The sequence below is a fragment of the Chlorella variabilis genome (genome assembly GCF_000147415.1).
Source record: "Chlorella variabilis unplaced genomic scaffold CHLNCscaffold_4, whole genome shotgun sequence".
NCBI classification, from domain to species: Eukaryota; Viridiplantae; Chlorophyta; class Trebouxiophyceae; order Chlorellales; family Chlorellaceae; genus Chlorella; species Chlorella variabilis.
Window position 1 is genome coordinate 573,656 of NW_005435084.1, and position 15,499 is coordinate 589,154.

Sequence of the window (15,499 nt, forward strand, 5' to 3'; positions counted from 1 at the left end):
GGCCGGCGGCGCAGCGGGCGCCACTCGCAGCCGCCGGAGCCCGCCCCTGCGGACCAGCAGCAGCAGGAGGAGGAGAAGCAGGGGGAGGAGAAGGAGCAGCAGGGTGGTGATGCGGGGCCCAAGGAGCAGGAGGGGGAGAAGAAGAAGGAGCAGGAGGGCGAAGCGGGACCCAAGCGGGGGCGTCCGCCTCCTGGGCGCAAGCAGCCGCCGGGGGCTCCTCCGAAAGAGACTGCCAAGTCATGATTGTTGGGGATGCCATTGGTTGAGCGACACAATTGTTGATAGCAGCGGAAATTTTAAGACGTCTGGAAATTCTGGGCATGTCGGCGCCCTCTGCGCTGGGCGTGATGCGTCTGCAGATGCATGGGAGGATTGCTCGCCTCATCGCACCATCCACACGTTCTCGTCTTCGGAACTTCAGCTTACTGTTTGCGCCTCTAGGAAGCGGCTGGCTGACTCTCTGAGCGTTGTGCCCATCGGCACACCACACAGCGCCACCCACCTGGCTTCCTCTTGCGTTTTTTGTGATATATACATCCATCTGAAGCACATGATGGCATCGTACCTTGCTGCAAGCTCGACGCTCTTCGCCTCAGCGCCGGTGCTACCACCGGGAGCGGCACAGCCCTCCAGGGAGGCGCGATCAAGCTCTAGGAGCGCGGCGCATGGTAGTGTGATGGCTGCAGCCACGGGTAGGGGTGGACCACGGCAGCTGGTCACCCAGCGCCAGCGCGCGCCCCTGTGCGAGGCTTGGCAGCAGCAGATGAACCCGTCGGTCTCTTTGGCCTCCCTAAATGTACCGGCCCATAGCGTCCCCGCGCGGCGCAGCAGCCTGGACGTGCAAGAGCCTCGGGGCGGCGCCATGGCCGCCGTCCTGCAGCAGCGCCGGCGGCAGCGCGGCTTGGTGCCCAGAGCGGCTGTGTCCCAGAGTGAACCAACCACCTTGGCGGCCTCAGACGGCCAGCAGCAGCAGGCGCAGCAGCCACCGCGCCGGCAGCAGCAGCGCCGCCTGACCGCGGCAGAGGAGGCGCAGCTGGCGGAGCTGGCGGTTGGCGGCGACCACCGAGCGGCCGCCATGCTTGCCCATGCCAACCGGCCCCTCGTCACCTGGCTGGCTGCCAAGTTTGCGGGCCGTGGGCTGGCGAAAGAGGTGAGGGAGCTCCAGCTTGGCCCACATCGAGCTGTCTTGCACAAGGCTACATCGACCCACCGAACCAGACAGAACTCACAACCTTTGCCTGCTCGCCTGCCTGCCCACCCTGCCAACGCAGGACCTGGTCGCAGAGGGCATGCTGGCACTGGAGCGCGCGGCGGGGAGCTTCCATCCCGACCGCGAGGCGCGCTTCGGCACCTTTGCCGCGGCCGCCATCAGCAACGCGCTGTCGCGGGCGATCCGCAGGCAGTCGCGCGTGATCCGCATCCCCGAGACTCACTACCGAGACATGGCTGTCGTGCGGCAGGCGATGGCGGAGCTGTCTGCAGAGCTGGGCAGGCCGCCGCGCTGCGAGGAGATTGCCCAGAGCTGCGTCTTAACCGTCAAGTGCGCACGCTTCTCCTGCTTCGCTGCTGCTGGTGCACTCTGTGGTGGGACCTGCTGGTGCAACCTGTTTGTGTCACAATTTCCGGGCATGACAACAACATCCCCTCGTGTCGTCTGCCTGCAGGCACACTCTCCACCTGCTGCGGGCCATGGGTACCCAGCAGCAGCAGGGGGGGGGTTCCGAGGCGGCAGAAGAGTATGACGTGGTGAGTGTGGCACTCTGGCCATGCACGGCTCGCGCGCTTTGCTGCTTGGCATGGTGACAGCCAGTGGGCCTGCATCACCCTAGCAAGGCACAGCAAGCTGTTTTGGCTGCCTCTCCCCTCTTGTAGGTGGACGATTCGCTGGAGGAGGAGGAGTGCTCCTTCGCCCAGGAGGAGCGCCAGGGCATGCTGCGCCAGGAGCTCAGCAGCAGGCTGGCACAGTGAGTAGAGGCTCCCATGCAAGCTGCACGGCTCGCTGCCATTAAGCACACCCCCGTGCCGTCTGCAAGCGGCCCACCACGCGCTTGCTTGCGTTGCTGCCCCCGCTGCCACAGGCTGGACTCCAAGCAGGCTCTGATTGTGTCGCTGCGCCATGGGCTGCACGATGGCCGTGCTTGGAGCTGCAAAGAAATCGGGGAGCGCCTGGATTGCACTGGTGAGCTGGAGTATCACTCCCCTCCTAGCTGCAGCAACTGGAATTTGGGCTGGTCGGCCCATCGCCTGCCAGGCACACGGCCAGCAGCCGGCAGCGCCCTTGCACAGCTGCTGACCCCACACTGCCCCACGCTGTGCCCCCCCTACGCAGCTGCCTGGGTTGCTGCACAGTACAAGATGGCCGCGCACAAACTGCAGCGGCAGGCGAGCGGCGCCGAGGATGCAGCACCGGCACAGTTGGGCGCCTCGCAGGCGCTGACAGCGGCCATTGCCAGGTGCAGAGGCTACCCGTTCCGCGGATGCCCCCGCTGTGCAAGGTGCCTGTGCTGCGCTGTCCCCCTTGTTTGCCCCTCCTGCTGTCCTGACATGAGGCGCTTGCGTTCCCTTGACATTTGCTTGCAGGCTGAGCCTGGAAGAGCAGCTGGTCCTGGCGCTGCGCTGGGGCTGGCTGGATGGCAAGCTGTCGACGTATGCCGAAATTGGGAGGCGCATGAACGCCAGCAGTGAGTGCTCCGCCGTCTGGCCACCTGCGTGCTGCCCCTCCATGCCCGCCAGCCAGTTGCGGCTGAGGCTTGGCATCTAGCTGTGGTTGACTCCTCCTCCTCCGCCTTCCTGTGTGCAGCCACCTGGGCCAGCAGCCAGTGCAAGAAGGCAGAGCGCAAGTTGCAGACACTGCTGCCCGCGGCCGCGCCCTTCAGCCCAAAGGCGCTCGAGCGAGTGTCGCTGAGCCCGCGGCAGAGCCAGGCATACCAGCAGCAGCTGCTGGCTTCGTACGGAGCCGGCAAGCAGGACAGCGACAGCGCCGCCGACCTTCATGACAGCCTGCTCTCCATCGCTCAGCAGGCACAGCAGGTGCCGTCTGCGCGCGCCCTCGTAGCAGAGCCTGCGACGGGGCCCGGCCGCAACGGCTCAGCAGCGGCTGTGCAGCAGCCGGCTCCAGCGGGGAAAGCGGCAGCAGCGCCCCGCCGGAGAAGCAGGGCCAGCGCTGGCAGCGCCAAAGCCAAGCTGGAGAGGCAGTGGCTGGCAGAGCAGGCGGGGGAAGCGGGGGCGGCTGCTCAGTACGCCACAGCTGGTGCGGGCCTGCGCAGCCTTTAGGCCAGTTTGCTTCTGAACTGCATCTCAGTATGGCACCATCACAGTTTTAATTCAGCATTTGTTTTTAATCTGCTTCTTCAACTTCCCTTTTCATGGAGACTTTATGGAGCGCCAGATTTTATTGAGCGACTGCCTGGCTTGCCGCTGCCTGCCGGATTCTCCTGTACCAGCCCACCAAATGCACGATGATCAGCCAGCCGGCGCCCATTCATTACTGATTTATTCCAAGCACACATCTGATGTAAATCGAGTCGGATTCCACACATGGCTTTGCCGCGCGAAATTATGACCAGGCGACTGAGCCTTTGCCGCCGCAGCAGACTCCATCGGGCGGGAGCGGCAGCGCTTGGGAACGCCAGCTGTGGCAAACCTTACAAGCTGATCCGTGCTGTTCAAGCAAGGGAAGCGATTTGGGTGTGCTGTTATGGATGTGCACAAATGGGGAGGTGGAGGCCGGCTGTGGCCGAGTGGTCCAAGCGGCTGGGGCGCCATGCGGGCGGCGGCGCCAGGACCTCCCATCCTCACCCAAATCCCCATCGCCTCATTACCTGTGGCGCATTTGAGCCCCGAATGCTCCCCACAACTGGACACCGCGACGGTTCGTGGTTTGCGAGGAGGCCGCAGTGGTTCAAGCGGCAAGCCCCAACCCGCCGCCCAGTTGACCGCAAAGCGATCTGAGACCCAGTGGCGTCAGCATGCGTGCTGCCGCACCGGGCAGGGCGGGCCCAGCCCAAGGGCTGGGGTTGGAGGTTCGGCGGGGGACACCCCTGCCCCCTCGCCCAATCGTGGCCCAGGCCCTGCGGCGGGACCTTCTGGCCTCCATCCTGGATCCGCTGGACGAGCAGCACCAGCAGCAGCTACCCGGGTGGCGCCGCGGCGGCACCGCAGCGGCGTCGACGACAGTTTCGGCAGCGGCTGCTCCTGGCAGCGTGCGGCAGCGCCGGTGGCGGCGCCTGGTGCGTGCGGGAGCCGAGGCGGGGACTAGGCAGCAAGGGCCGCCGCTCCTGCTGGAGCAGCTGCCTCAGCCAATAGCACCAGCCGCCAAACGCCACCCGAGCGCCGCGGAGCAGCGTGAGCTGGCTAGAGCAGCGGGGGCAGGCGACGAGCGTGCCGTGGCCGCGCTTGTGGACGCCAACCGCGCACTCGTGCATTTCTTGGCGCGGCGGTTTCTCGGCAAGGGACTGGCGCGGGAGGTGGGTGGATGGGCAGCCCTGGGGCGGTGGGGGTGGCGTGGTTGCTGCTGGCAAGCAGACCGCCGGCCTGCCATCGCACCCATCCAGCCCTTGCTGTCCCATGCCCCCTCATCTACCTGCTGCAGGACTTGGTGAGCGAGGGCATGCTAGCGCTTGAGCGGGCAGCTAGGCGGTACAGGCCGCAGCCCGGGCGGGACGCCAGCTTTGGCACCTTTGCTGCCGCCACCATCCTCAATGTGAGCGAGGGCGCTGAGCGCGCTGAGCGGGGAGCGAGCTGCGCTGCTGCCGCTGCCACTGCCGCTGCCACCAACCCGGCAGGTGCCGTGCTGGAACGCAGCAATTCTTTCAGCAGAGGGCAGTCCGGGGGGCAGCCATGCGGCGAGCCAGCCCACCACAATGCCACCTTGCTGTCTGGGCGGGAAGGTTGGCATTCACATTGGCTGGTGCCCATGCCCAACTCTCCATGCTTGTTCCTTAGCGCAGGGCATGTCGCGTGCGCTGCACACTCAGTCGCGGGACGTACGCCTGCCTGTGCACCACTTCCGAGGTAGAGTGCCACACGGGCCGCTCGCCTGAGCCGGCCGGCCGCTCAGCCAGCGCCCTCCCCGTGTTCTCTGGCGCCCCAGCATGCGTCTCGGCCCCTGCTCTAGCCTGCCTTCCTGCCACGGCTGTGCTGAGCCTGCTGAGGCGCGTTCTGGTGCCTGCCTGCAGACATGGCCCGCGTACGGCAAGCCACCCTGGAGCTTGCCACCGAGCAGCTCAGGCAGCCGGAGTGTGGAGAGATCGCTGAGCGCTGCAGCTTTGATATCAGGCAAGCACGGCCGACCTGCAGCTGTAGGCAGGGAAAGGGGGCGGCCGTGCGCTGCCATGCCTGCTGCGCCAGGTCACCCACGCCAGTCAGTCGCAATACATTTACATCTCAACTCCTTTTCCTGCGGCATGCGTGCCACCCTCTGTCCTGCCGTGCAGCTACACGCTGCACCTGCTGCGCGCCATGGGCAGCCAGGTGGGCCAGTCGCCGCTGATGCAGGTCCTTGACCAGGAGATGGCGGCGCCGATGGATCAAGACCCCACGCAGCAGGTGAGCCGGCTCGGAGGCCGAGGCATAAGGCTGCTTGCTTGGAAGGGCAGTAGCGCAGCACTGCATGCGCTGCAGACAGCGCCGGCCTCTGCCCTCCCATGCCTCTCCTGGTGCCGCTGCCCAAAGCCTGCCTGTTGACCCTGCCGATGTCGGTCCCTCTTCCCCGCCGCAGGGCGGCGTGTCGCTGGATGGGCTGGAGGTTCTGTTGGAGGACGAAGTGGCTGCAGAGGAGCGGAGCCAGCTGATTGAGGCAGAGCTGCGCAGCTGCCTGGCCAGGTGGGCCTCCCGCGGCCTGCCGGCCTGCCCTGCTGGCCTGCTGCAGTGGCTGCCGACAGCCCGGCTGTGGCGATCGGCGGTGGCTGGCCGCCTTGCCTCGCCTTCAAGCCGGGAGTTGCTCTGCCTGTTGGTGCGATGCAGGCTGGAACCGCAGCAAGTCAGCGTGGTTGAGCTGAGGCATGGGCTGGATGGCGAGGGGCTGCGGCGGACATGGAAGGAGGTCGGGGAGTGCCTGGGCAGAAGCGGTGAGCAGGGTGGGGAGTGGTGGGTGTGGGGGGTGTGTGCTGCAGCCGCCCCTGGCCTGCCTGCCCTTCTCATTGCAGGGCAGCTACTGCGCCTGGGACTCCTGCTTGTGGTAGCGCCGAGGCAGGCTGTCCCGTCCTCGCCACCGTCAAAGCGCGCTGCCCTCTGTCTCAAGTCTGCGCGTGGTACTGCATGGTGTACCGCAGGAAGTTGGGCTTCGATGCAGTACAAGGTCGCCGAGCGCAAGATGAAGGCATTCATGTGTGCAGACGAGCAGCAGCAGCCCCACAGCCCTCCAGCCCGCCGCAGCGGCCAGCGCAGCCGCAGCAGCAGCAGACGCAGCAGCCGCAGCGAGGCGAGGCCGCCCATCTCTGCTCTGGAGACGTGTGCTGAGAGGATGGCTGGCGTCCAGGGGCGTGCGGTGGATGCACAACTGGCTGTGGCTGATGCCCTGGCAAGGTGTGGCACCTGGGACCTGCCGCACAGAGGGTGCTTTGCAGCGTGAATCTGGCGTCCCTTGATGTGATCCCCATGGGGCTGACGTTGGATGGGAGGAGTTGTTTGCGATACGTGTCAGCGCCAGCGCAAGGCGCAGCTGGCGCCTCGCTGGCGCCAGCTGGGCCTGACCTGCGTCTGCTGCCTCCCGCCTCCTGCCTCCCCTGCCTTCAGCTTGAAGCCCACTGAGCAACTGGTGGTGGCCCTCCGGCACGGCTGGGTGGACGGCACTGCAGAGCTGGTGATGTTTAAAGACGTGGGCACCCGCATGAAGCGCACACGTGAGTATCTCCGCCATACGCCATACTGTATAAGACGGCAGCGCAGCGCGGCGGGGTGTGAGGCATGAGGGTGTGAGGCGCTGCGTGGCACAACAACACGCGGTGCTCGCGCGCCGTGCTTGCACGAGCAGCAGCTTGCGCCGTGTGCTGCATCGCCGTGTGCTGAGGCCCTCGGCGCCGAACAAAACTAAAACAGAACCTGTGCCCCGCGTTGCACCTCGCCCGCAGTCAACGGCGCCAGCAACCTGTACAAAAAGGCTGAGAGCGTGCTGCGGGCGCGGCTGGAGGCGCTGGGCCATGCAGACCTGGAGCTGGGCCAGCTGCGCTTCAGCCAGCAGCAGCGGGAGGCGTGGCAGCGCCAGCTGGAGGGGCTGCCCTGCAAGCCCAGCAGGCGCGGCGCGGCCGGCGGCTCGCGCCCAGCCCGTTCGGCGACGGGCAAGGCCGGCGGCGCGCTGGAGGCGGCTGAACCGGCAGAGTTGGCGGCAGCCGGCGGCGGCAAGGCGGAGCAGGGGGTACCGCAGCAGCAGCAAGCCCCAGAGGCGGACCCCGAGCCTGCAGCCAGCTCCTCCACACGGCCGCCACCTGGGGAGGGCCGCCAGCAAGCCCCTGCTGCGGAAGCAGGCGGCCCTGGCCCCAGCACTGGCACCGAGGCTGGCAGCCCGAGCGGCCAGGCGGCCGCCGCGCCCGCGGCGGCGCCCTCCGTGCTTTCCAACGCGGCAGTGGCGGTGCCGCCGTCCTGGCAGCCCCGCGCAGAGGCCGCCGCCAGGCTGCTCTCCCAGTGGCAGCTCATGGTGGTGCGGGCAGCAGAGCCCCGGGCGTTGGCAGTCCGGTAGGGGGCTCTGCCCCTCCCTGGGCGGGCCTGCGGCTCGCCGCACCTCCCTCGCATTCCTCCTCATCATCATCATCATCATTCCTCCTATTCCTCCTCTGGTGACCCTGGTTCCCGAATGATCTGTGTCTAATACGACTGTACACCTCCAGCAGCCCCGCTCGGCTGCGTCTGGACAATGGAGCTGCTTACTATCTGCACCTGCACCTGTCTGTACCCACCCCAGCTGGGGTGCAGCCCCCCAACGTACGCCCACGCACCCGACCCCCCCCCCAACGAAACAAACCTGCGCTCTGTGCAACCTTTCCTGCCATTCATCGCCCATTTCATCCCCTGCCAATTCATTCAGAACGCTGTGCAGCAAGTGTGTAGGCTGGGCCTCCAGCCCCCTGTGTGCCTCTGTGTCCCCGTCTGACGGTGGGCCCCGATGTTACAGGCGGCGACGCCGCTGTTCAAACCAGTTCAAAAGGGAATGGCAGCAACGCGGGGGAAGTGGAGGAGGATGGCTGCGGGGGGGTGGGACGGCACGAGAAAAGGGAAGGGGGTAGCACGAGAACGCAAGCGCAGAGGAAAGAGGAAGGAGCATGGCACGGGCCCATCCCGAGGGGCGGCAGAGGAGAAGGGAGCGCGTGCGGGCACGCACGCGCAGACGCACAGTGGAGAGGTGTGAGGGAGGTACACTAAGACGAGTCAGGAGGTGGGGTGGGGAGTCAGGAGGTGGGGTGGGGAGTCAGAGGAGGTGGCGTGGGGAGTCAACAATACGCACGAAGATGGCGCTGGGCAGAAGGGAGAGGGCGCGGCGGAGAGCAGGCGGACCCAATGTACAGGCCGGGTAGGCGGCGCGCTGCGGTTGCAGCAGCGCTCAAACCGCCGGCACCCTCTGGCGGTGTTGGGCGCAGGGGGTGGCGGCAGGCTGGCTCCCAGAGGCCGCAGCAGAACTAATGGCAGTGCTGCTTTCTGGTGCCACGCCGGGCGCAGCGGCTGGGTGGGGGCCGGAGCGGGCTTGTCAGCGCCGCGGCCGCCCGGCGCTGCGCGCGGGCCTCCCCCGCTTGCCGCTGCTGCTGCCTCCGCCACCGTTGGCCGAGGGCCCATTGGGGATGATAGCCTGCAGCGCCGGGGGCAGCGAGCTGTGCTGGTCTGCCGCCGCGGCGGCGGCCGCCGCCGCCGCCATGGCAGCTCCCGCCTGCCGCACGGCCGCCTGCTGCGCTGCCGCGGCCAGCTGGCCGCCACCTGCCGCCGCCATGGCCGCCGCCATTGCGGGGGTGAGGGTGAAGGGCGGCCGCATCATGGCTGCCGACGTGGCCACGGCGGCGGCCGCGGCGGCCGCCGCGTTGGCGCCGCCGCCCCCCGACCCGCCCTGCTTGCCGGCCGCGTGGTTGGCCGCCGCCGCAGCTGCCACCATTTGTTGCGCCATGTGTGCTGCCATGGCAGCATTCATTGGGATCATGACCAGCGGCATGCCGTTGGGGCCCTTGAGCGACGATGAGCCCGCCGCGCCGGCAGAGGAGGATGCCTTGCCGGCCGCCGCCGCCGCCTGCCCGCCCTGCTGCGCCGACGAAGCCGTCGCCGCCTGCTGCTGGGCGCCTGCCATGGCGGGAGTGGAGGCCGGCGAGGGCGCCGCTAGCATGCCAGCCGTGCTGGGGGTCGCCGCCGCCGAGGCGGCGCCTGCGGCAGACTTGCCCGCAGCAGGCTTGGGGCCGGCGGGTGGTGCCGCCGCGGGCGCGCCGCCGCCAGCGGGCCCCGCCAGCGCCACCGCCGGCGCCGAGGCGGCGCCCGGCAGGGTGCCCGAGCCTGGGGACGCCAGCACGCCGCCGCCGCCGCCGCCGCCGCCAAAGCCGCCGACCAGCGCGGGGGCGGAGAGGGTGCGAGACACGTTGGGGCGCGGCAGCGACGAGTGCTTGGTCCGCTCCTTGGTCACTTTGCTTGCCTGCTTGTTCTTCTTCACAGCCGCGTCTGCAGGAGGCCGGGGCAGGAGACGCAGCGGTGAGCGCAAGAGCCGTATGCGAGCAGGAGTCTGCTGAGAAATTTGCGACTATGTGAGTTGGAAAAACGCATAGGAAGCGCTGCCAGCGCACACGGCCCGCCGCCCCGGGCAGCCCCAGGCAGCGGCCGCCGCCCTGCACACACACACGCTCTAAGCCGCCCTGCGCGCACACACACGCTCTGAGACAAGGCGGGGCGCACCCAGCACAGCCTCATAGCGCGCCCGCTCCGCCGTCTCCATGTGCCGATGGCGCGCCAGGAAGGCCTCGTCTGCGGCGGCGGGCGGGCCGGGGAGCAGCGGCACGCGAGGTCGGCGGCCACCAGCGCCTCTGCCGTTGATTCCGCAGCCAGCACACACACACCAGGCTGAGCAGCACCAAGCAGCAAGCCGCTCGCAGGATGAGCAGCACCAGCAGCAAGCACCTCCCAGGCTGGGCACAGGTGCAAGCTGGGGGGCAGCAAGAGCCCGGAGCGGCCCTCTCCGCCTCTCACCAGATGTGTCCTCGTCGCTGGACCCCTCGCCAGGGCACATGGCATCAATGGCCTCCGCCGCCGCCATGCCCTCACCTGCGCCGACAACAGGCGACAGCAGCGCAGCCAGCATCAGCGGCCAGCACAGGCCGACAGAGGCGCCGCGCCACACCCAGGCTCGCTGCTGGCATGCCATCCCTACAGCCGGCCGCCGCTGCCTTCCCACGCCCTGCCAGGCCGGCCACAACCCTACAACCACCCACCCACCCTGCTTCAGCTCCGCCCCATACGCCTCCACCGCTGCCTGCCGCTTCTTGAGCTCCGAGGCGGGCAGAGGGCGCACGCGGGGCGTGTCAATCGTCTTGACCTGAGCTCGCTCCACAAACTTGGGAGCACCCAGCGGGGTCAGCAGCTCGCCAGTGTCGTAATCCTGCAGGGCGGCAGGGGGGCACGGGTGGGAGAGGGGCCACTAATGGAGCCGGCGAGGGACTAATGGTGGCGGTGGTGGGTGAAGTGCGGAGGGTCGGGCGCGCAGGTGGGTGGGATGGGCAAGCAGCAGGGGTCGGGCACGGCAGGCAGGCAGGCAAGCACAGGACAGCATGCTGCGCAGGCTGCAGCGCGCAACCAACGGCCGCCGGATCGACGTGTCGCTGGCGGCAGCGACGCCCTGCTGTCGCCAGGCGGGCGTGGGCCCCCACCTGGATGCGCCGCCGCTTGGACAGCGAGTCGCTGCGGAAGAAGGAGGAGCCGCGAGGGGTGCCGCGCGGGGTGAACCCGCCGCTGCTGCGCGGCGTGAAGCCGCCGCGGCGCGCGCCGCCGCCACTGCCGCCGCCGCGGTAGCCGGGCACGCGCACCGCGGCGACGCGGTGCAGCGCGGCCTGCGCCGCAGGCTGCTGCACGGCCACCAGCTGGCGGCGCAGCGAGGACAGGCGCTGGTCCAGAAGGTCCAGGGCGGCATGCACCTCAGCTGGAAAGTCGTTGCCATCCAGGGCCGCCGGCTCGTCGGCCGCGGCGTCGGCGGCCGCCGCGGCCTGCTGCCGCGCGCCCACCACGCTGTGCGCGGCGATGAAGGGGTGCTGCAGCAGGCCTGGCAGCTGGAACTCGGGAAGCTCCAGCCGCTGGCGGCGCACGTGCAGGAGCGGCGCCGCGCCGCCCGCGCCCGGCTCGCCGCCGCCTGCAGGCTGCGCCGCGCCGACCTTCTGCTTCTGCTCCCGCTGCTGCTCCGGCCCCGCCGGCGCCTGCGCGGCCTCGCGGAGCTGCTGCTGGTAGCGCTGGCGCTGGTGCTGCAGCTCGGTGAGGCGATGCTCCAGCCAGCGTGCCCGCCACTCCACGCCCCGCCGCACCTGCTTCCACTCCCGCGAGTGCGGCGCGTGCTCTGCGGCCGGCTGCTGCTCCTGCTGCTGCCGCTGCGCCTCGCCTTGACGGCCCGCGGGCTCGCCGGGCGCGCCAGCAACTGCGGGCGCGGCGCCCCATGGCTGCACCAGCACTGCATCCCGGGCATACTCCAGAACCTGCTGCTGCCGCACAGAGACGCCCTCGCCCTCCCCCTCGCCCTCCAAATCCGTCTCCTCGTAGCTGCTGTAGCCTGCGGGGTCCACGTCAGCGTCTGCTGGCGCTGGCATGGTGCCATCTGGCGCGTCTAGCTGCATCGGATCTGACTCCGCCTCTGTAGTGGCGGTGTCCGCCGTGGACTGCGACCGAAGCATTCCTGCCGACGTGGGCGTGGCGCCTGCTGCCCCTGCAACAAGAGTACGAGCAGACGCGTGCGAGCAGTCGGTGCATAGGCTGGGGCACCGGCGTCAGCAGCAGCGCGCGTGATGTGCACAGCTCAAGAGCTGGGCAGCGGCACCGACACAAAGTGCGGCTGGCTGCGCAGGGTGAGCAGCAGGGCACGCACCGCTGCGGAAAAGGCTGGATGGCACCGCCTGGCTGTCAGCGGGCGTGAGCTGCACCGAGCCGGGAGCGGCCGCTATGCCGCCAGACGCCACCAGCGCCGCCATGGCCCGCCGGCCCTCCGCCTCCATCTCCACCAGCAGCTTCTTTCCAGCCCGCAGCATGACGAGTGCCTGCACACAGGGAGGTGTGCGGCAAGGGCTGGAAGTAACGACAGAGCAGCAGCGGAGGGGCCAGCGAGCCGCACATGGCAGGTGTGCCGCTGCAGGCAGAGAGCGCAGGCTCACGCGCACCAGCCAGCATGCAGCAGCGGCACACGAGCAGGCACCGACTGTGAACAACAGTCTGCCCAACACACACGCAGCAACCCAACGGCGCAGTGCAGCCCGCCGCTGCCCCGCAGCGCTGCACCCCGGCCGCACCACGGCCCGCGCCGCACCTGCTTGTGCACGCGGGAGCGGCGCTGGTTGTACTTCATCGCATTGCTGCAGATGAGCTCAAAGTCGCGCACCACCTCCTGCCAGTTGACGTACTGCCGCCCGCGGATCTTGCCGCGCATCACCTGCAGACCACAGGCGCAGGCATGCCCCGCGAACGGTGAGCGGCGGCGGCGCGCCCCGTGCTGCCGGAAGCGCGGCACGCACGCTTTGCTGCCATGCCATGCTGTGAGGTGCCCGCTGAAGCGCAGCCAGCGGCACCCACGCGGCACCAGGTCTGTGCCTCAAGCTGGCAGCGCTGCCAGCAACCACCTGGGCTGGGCACCCACCTCGAAGCACATGGGCCGCTTGATGATCTTGTAATAGTTGGGTGCATCGCTGTGGCGCACCGGGTGCCTGAACCAGCCCTCTGCGTCCAGGTTCATGATGCGCCCCAGGATGGCTTCTAGGTCGGCCACCGCCTGCTGGCCGGGGTTGGCTAGGGCAGCGGCGGCAGCCGCCGCTTGTTGCGCCGCCGATGCGGGCGCGCCTGCTGCTGCTGCCGGTGCCGGCGGCGAGGCAGTCGGCGTGGCTGCCGTGGCCTGCACCGCTGGTGTAGGCACCGCGGTCTGCTGGCCTGCACGCGGCTCGGCCCGCTGCGCTGCAGCGTTTGCCGGCGCGCGCCCAGGGGGCGCTGCCGCCGGCGACGTCACGGCGGCGGCCTTGGAGGGGGCTGCCGCCCCGTTCTGCGGGCGCTGCGGCTGCCGCATGTTCACCTCGGGTGCTAAGAAGGCGCTGCCTGCGCTGGCCTGCAAGCCCCTTGAGCGGGGGGGCGGGGACCCCACTGGTCCCTTTGGCCGTCGGCAGGCCCGAAGGTTCGTGCGGCGGCATGGCGCCGGGCGAGGCCCGCTCCGGGAGCTGCTGGCGCTGCTGCTGGGGCGCTACGGCTGCTCGCTGCTGCGGCGCGCCCATGGGCCTCGCCAGGGCTGCAGGGGCTGCTCCTTGCTGGTCGGGCGGCGCTTTAGTGCCATTTAGTGCCAGCACCATGCGCTGCGTCGGGGCGTGCGGCTGATCATCGACTGGGCGTCAGGGGTGTTCGGCGTGGAAGGCTCCTCCGAGGGCTCGATGCCGGGCCGGCGGGTGTGTCGGGACGGCCAGACGGGGGCCAGGGAGGGAATAAATGGGTCGGGCCAGCTGCGGGAGTTGGGGCTTCTCGGCCCGGGCCGGCGAAAATGTCAGGGGACAAGGCCAGCCAATTGCGCGCCGCCGCCGCATTGCAACCCACTCCCGGCTGCCCTGGCCCTCCTGGTTGGCCGCTGCACAGCTTTGGGGCTCTCACCAGACCCTACCTCTGAGCCCAAGCTTGGGCAACCCATCCCCACCCATGTTGCTCTCACTCACTTCCCAACCCCTCAGCGCTCAACAGGGACGACGCAGCCGCAGTGCAGCCCATTGCCGAGCCCCCGGCAGTCGAGCCCGCCTGCCGTGCCGCGCGGCGGCGGGCGGCGAGGGTGCCGACGCTGGCCCGTCAGCTCGAGATGCAGCTGACAACGTGGCTGTAGAGCTGCCGCCGCTGAAGCAGGCAAGTCGCTGCGGGCACATTGCCTGGGGCGGCGAGGACGTCACCCGTCAGCATTGTGGCAGCATATTGGCACTCGGAGGAGGGGGCGGCCGCCCACCAGCTGCGTACCTGCATGGTGCCAGGTGCGTCCCAGCGACCTGCCTTGCCTTCCCTGCAACCCTGCCTGTTCCTACCTCCCCGCTGCAGGTGCCGTACCGCGCCATCGCTGCCCTGGCAGCCGCGGGCCTGGCCGACTCTGCGTACCTCACAGCAGTGAAGGTGCTGAGCCTGACGCCGGCCTGCCCGCTAAGCGGCGGCGGCACAGGGGCCAGCTGCGGCGACATTCTCACTAGCGAGTACTCCACCCTCTTTGGGGTGGTGCCCCTGGCCGCCGTGGGCATGCTGGCGTACGGCGGCATGGCGGCGCTGGCGCTGGCGGGAGCGGCGGCGGCATCCGGCAGCAGCGCCGCATCCGCGCCAGCATCGGCAGCAGCGGCAGCGCAAGCAGCGGCAGCCTCCGGCGAGGCGCCAGCAGCAGCAGAGGGCGAGTCGGCAGCAGCGGGAGCGGGCGCGGCGGCGGCGGCGCCTGCAGCGGAGCGGTCTGCAGCGCAGGCTGCGGAAGAGGCGCCGTACCGCCGGGCTGTGCTGGCAGGAGGCCTGGCCATGGCCACCTGCAGCTCCTGCCTTCTGTACATCATGCTGACCAAGTTTGGCGGCGCGCTGTGCCCCTGGTGCCTGGCCTCCGCGGCCCTCAGCTTTGGCATCGCGGCGCTGGCGGCCTCGGGGCTGCGCCCTCGAGAGCTCTCCGAGGCCGCCGCCCCCGGCGCCGGCGCCGTGGCCACCACCCTGCTGCTGCTGTCGCTGGGGTTGGGCACTCCCAACCTCTCCTTCGCCTCGGGAGGCTACGACCTCGACTACAGCCTGCCGGAGGTGACCAGCGCCAGCGGCCCCGACGCGGTGTCGCTGGCGGAGCGGCTGGCCGCGGCGGGCGCGCGCATGTACGGCGCCTTTTGGTGCTCCCACTGCTACGACCAGAAGCAGGCGTTTGGGGCGGAGGCCATGGCTGCCTTCCCCTACGTCGAGTGCTACCCAGAGGGCCTGCACAAGGCAAGGCCCTGCCCTGCTACCTGACTGGCCGGCCGGCGCTCGCCGGGCGGGACGCAGGCCGGCAAGCGTGACGCCGCCAGGCCTGGGCATGCTGCCGACGCTGGCATGCCTGCAGCTGCTGCGCGCGGCGTGGCGCAGCAGCCCCACTGCCCTGCCCCCACACACAGGCCCTGCCCCTCCCTCTCTGCAGGACACTAAGATGGCTGCGGTGTGCGAGGCGGCGCCCGGCGGCCTGCAGGGCTTCCCCACGTGGGTGATCGGCGGCGAGCAGCTGGTGGGGGAGCAGACGTTTGAGCAGCTAGAGGCGGCGCTGGCCAAGGCGGAGGCGGCAGCGCCCGCGACGGCGGCCAGCTAGGACGCTGGGCAGGTGGCAGCGGCACGAGCGCCGCGATGGTGC

The 15,499-nt window shown here is 69.5% G+C and overlaps 5 protein-coding genes across 5 annotated transcripts; 4 read left to right on the forward strand and 1 right to left on the reverse strand.

The window, feature by feature from the left end:
• Positions 1-862: 862 nt before the first annotated feature.
• CHLNCDRAFT_141989 (hypothetical protein) lies at positions 863-3,273 on the forward strand (the record flags this gene model as incomplete). The annotated part of the gene is made up of 8 exons (XM_005849959.1): positions 863-1,150; positions 1,272-1,540; positions 1,665-1,746; positions 1,873-1,964; positions 2,079-2,179; positions 2,330-2,453; positions 2,581-2,681; positions 2,801-3,273. The coding sequence occupies 8 exons, from the start codon at positions 863-865 to the stop codon at positions 3,271-3,273; spliced, it is 1,530 nt and encodes a 509-aa protein (XP_005850021.1).
• A 490-nt stretch (positions 3,274-3,763) lies between these two features.
• Positions 3,764-6,182, forward strand: CHLNCDRAFT_141990 (hypothetical protein; the record flags this gene model as incomplete). The annotated part of the gene is made up of 9 exons (XM_005849960.1): positions 3,764-3,871; positions 4,068-4,466; positions 4,592-4,702; positions 4,950-5,013; positions 5,178-5,238; positions 5,436-5,547; positions 5,720-5,823; positions 5,965-6,043; positions 6,147-6,182. 9 exons carry the CDS (start codon positions 3,764-3,766, stop codon positions 6,180-6,182), a joined length of 1,074 nt encoding a protein of 357 aa, XP_005850022.1.
• Positions 6,183-6,286: 104 nt separating this feature from the next.
• On the forward strand, positions 6,287-7,675 carry CHLNCDRAFT_141991 (expressed protein; the record flags this gene model as incomplete). Its single annotated transcript, XM_005849961.1, has 3 exons — positions 6,287-6,525; positions 6,736-6,842; positions 7,071-7,675. 3 exons carry the CDS (start codon positions 6,287-6,289, stop codon positions 7,673-7,675), a joined length of 951 nt encoding a protein of 316 aa, XP_005850023.1.
• A 1,002-nt stretch (positions 7,676-8,677) lies between these two features.
• On the reverse strand, positions 8,678-13,204 carry CHLNCDRAFT_50573 (hypothetical protein; the record flags this gene model as incomplete). Its single annotated transcript, XM_005850210.1, has 8 exons — positions 8,678-9,624; positions 9,856-9,924; positions 10,147-10,221; positions 10,393-10,555; positions 10,824-11,863; positions 12,023-12,191; positions 12,458-12,580; positions 12,785-13,204. The coding sequence occupies 8 exons, from the start codon at positions 13,202-13,204 to the stop codon at positions 8,678-8,680; spliced, it is 3,006 nt and encodes a 1,001-aa protein (XP_005850272.1).
• Positions 13,205-13,666: 462 nt separating this feature from the next.
• CHLNCDRAFT_50574 (hypothetical protein) lies at positions 13,667-15,457 on the forward strand (the record flags this gene model as incomplete). The annotated part of the gene is made up of 4 exons (XM_005849962.1): positions 13,667-13,742; positions 13,851-13,945; positions 14,203-15,072; positions 15,293-15,457. 4 exons carry the CDS (start codon positions 13,667-13,669, stop codon positions 15,455-15,457), a joined length of 1,206 nt encoding a protein of 401 aa, XP_005850024.1.
• Positions 15,458-15,499: the final 42 nt, after the last annotated feature.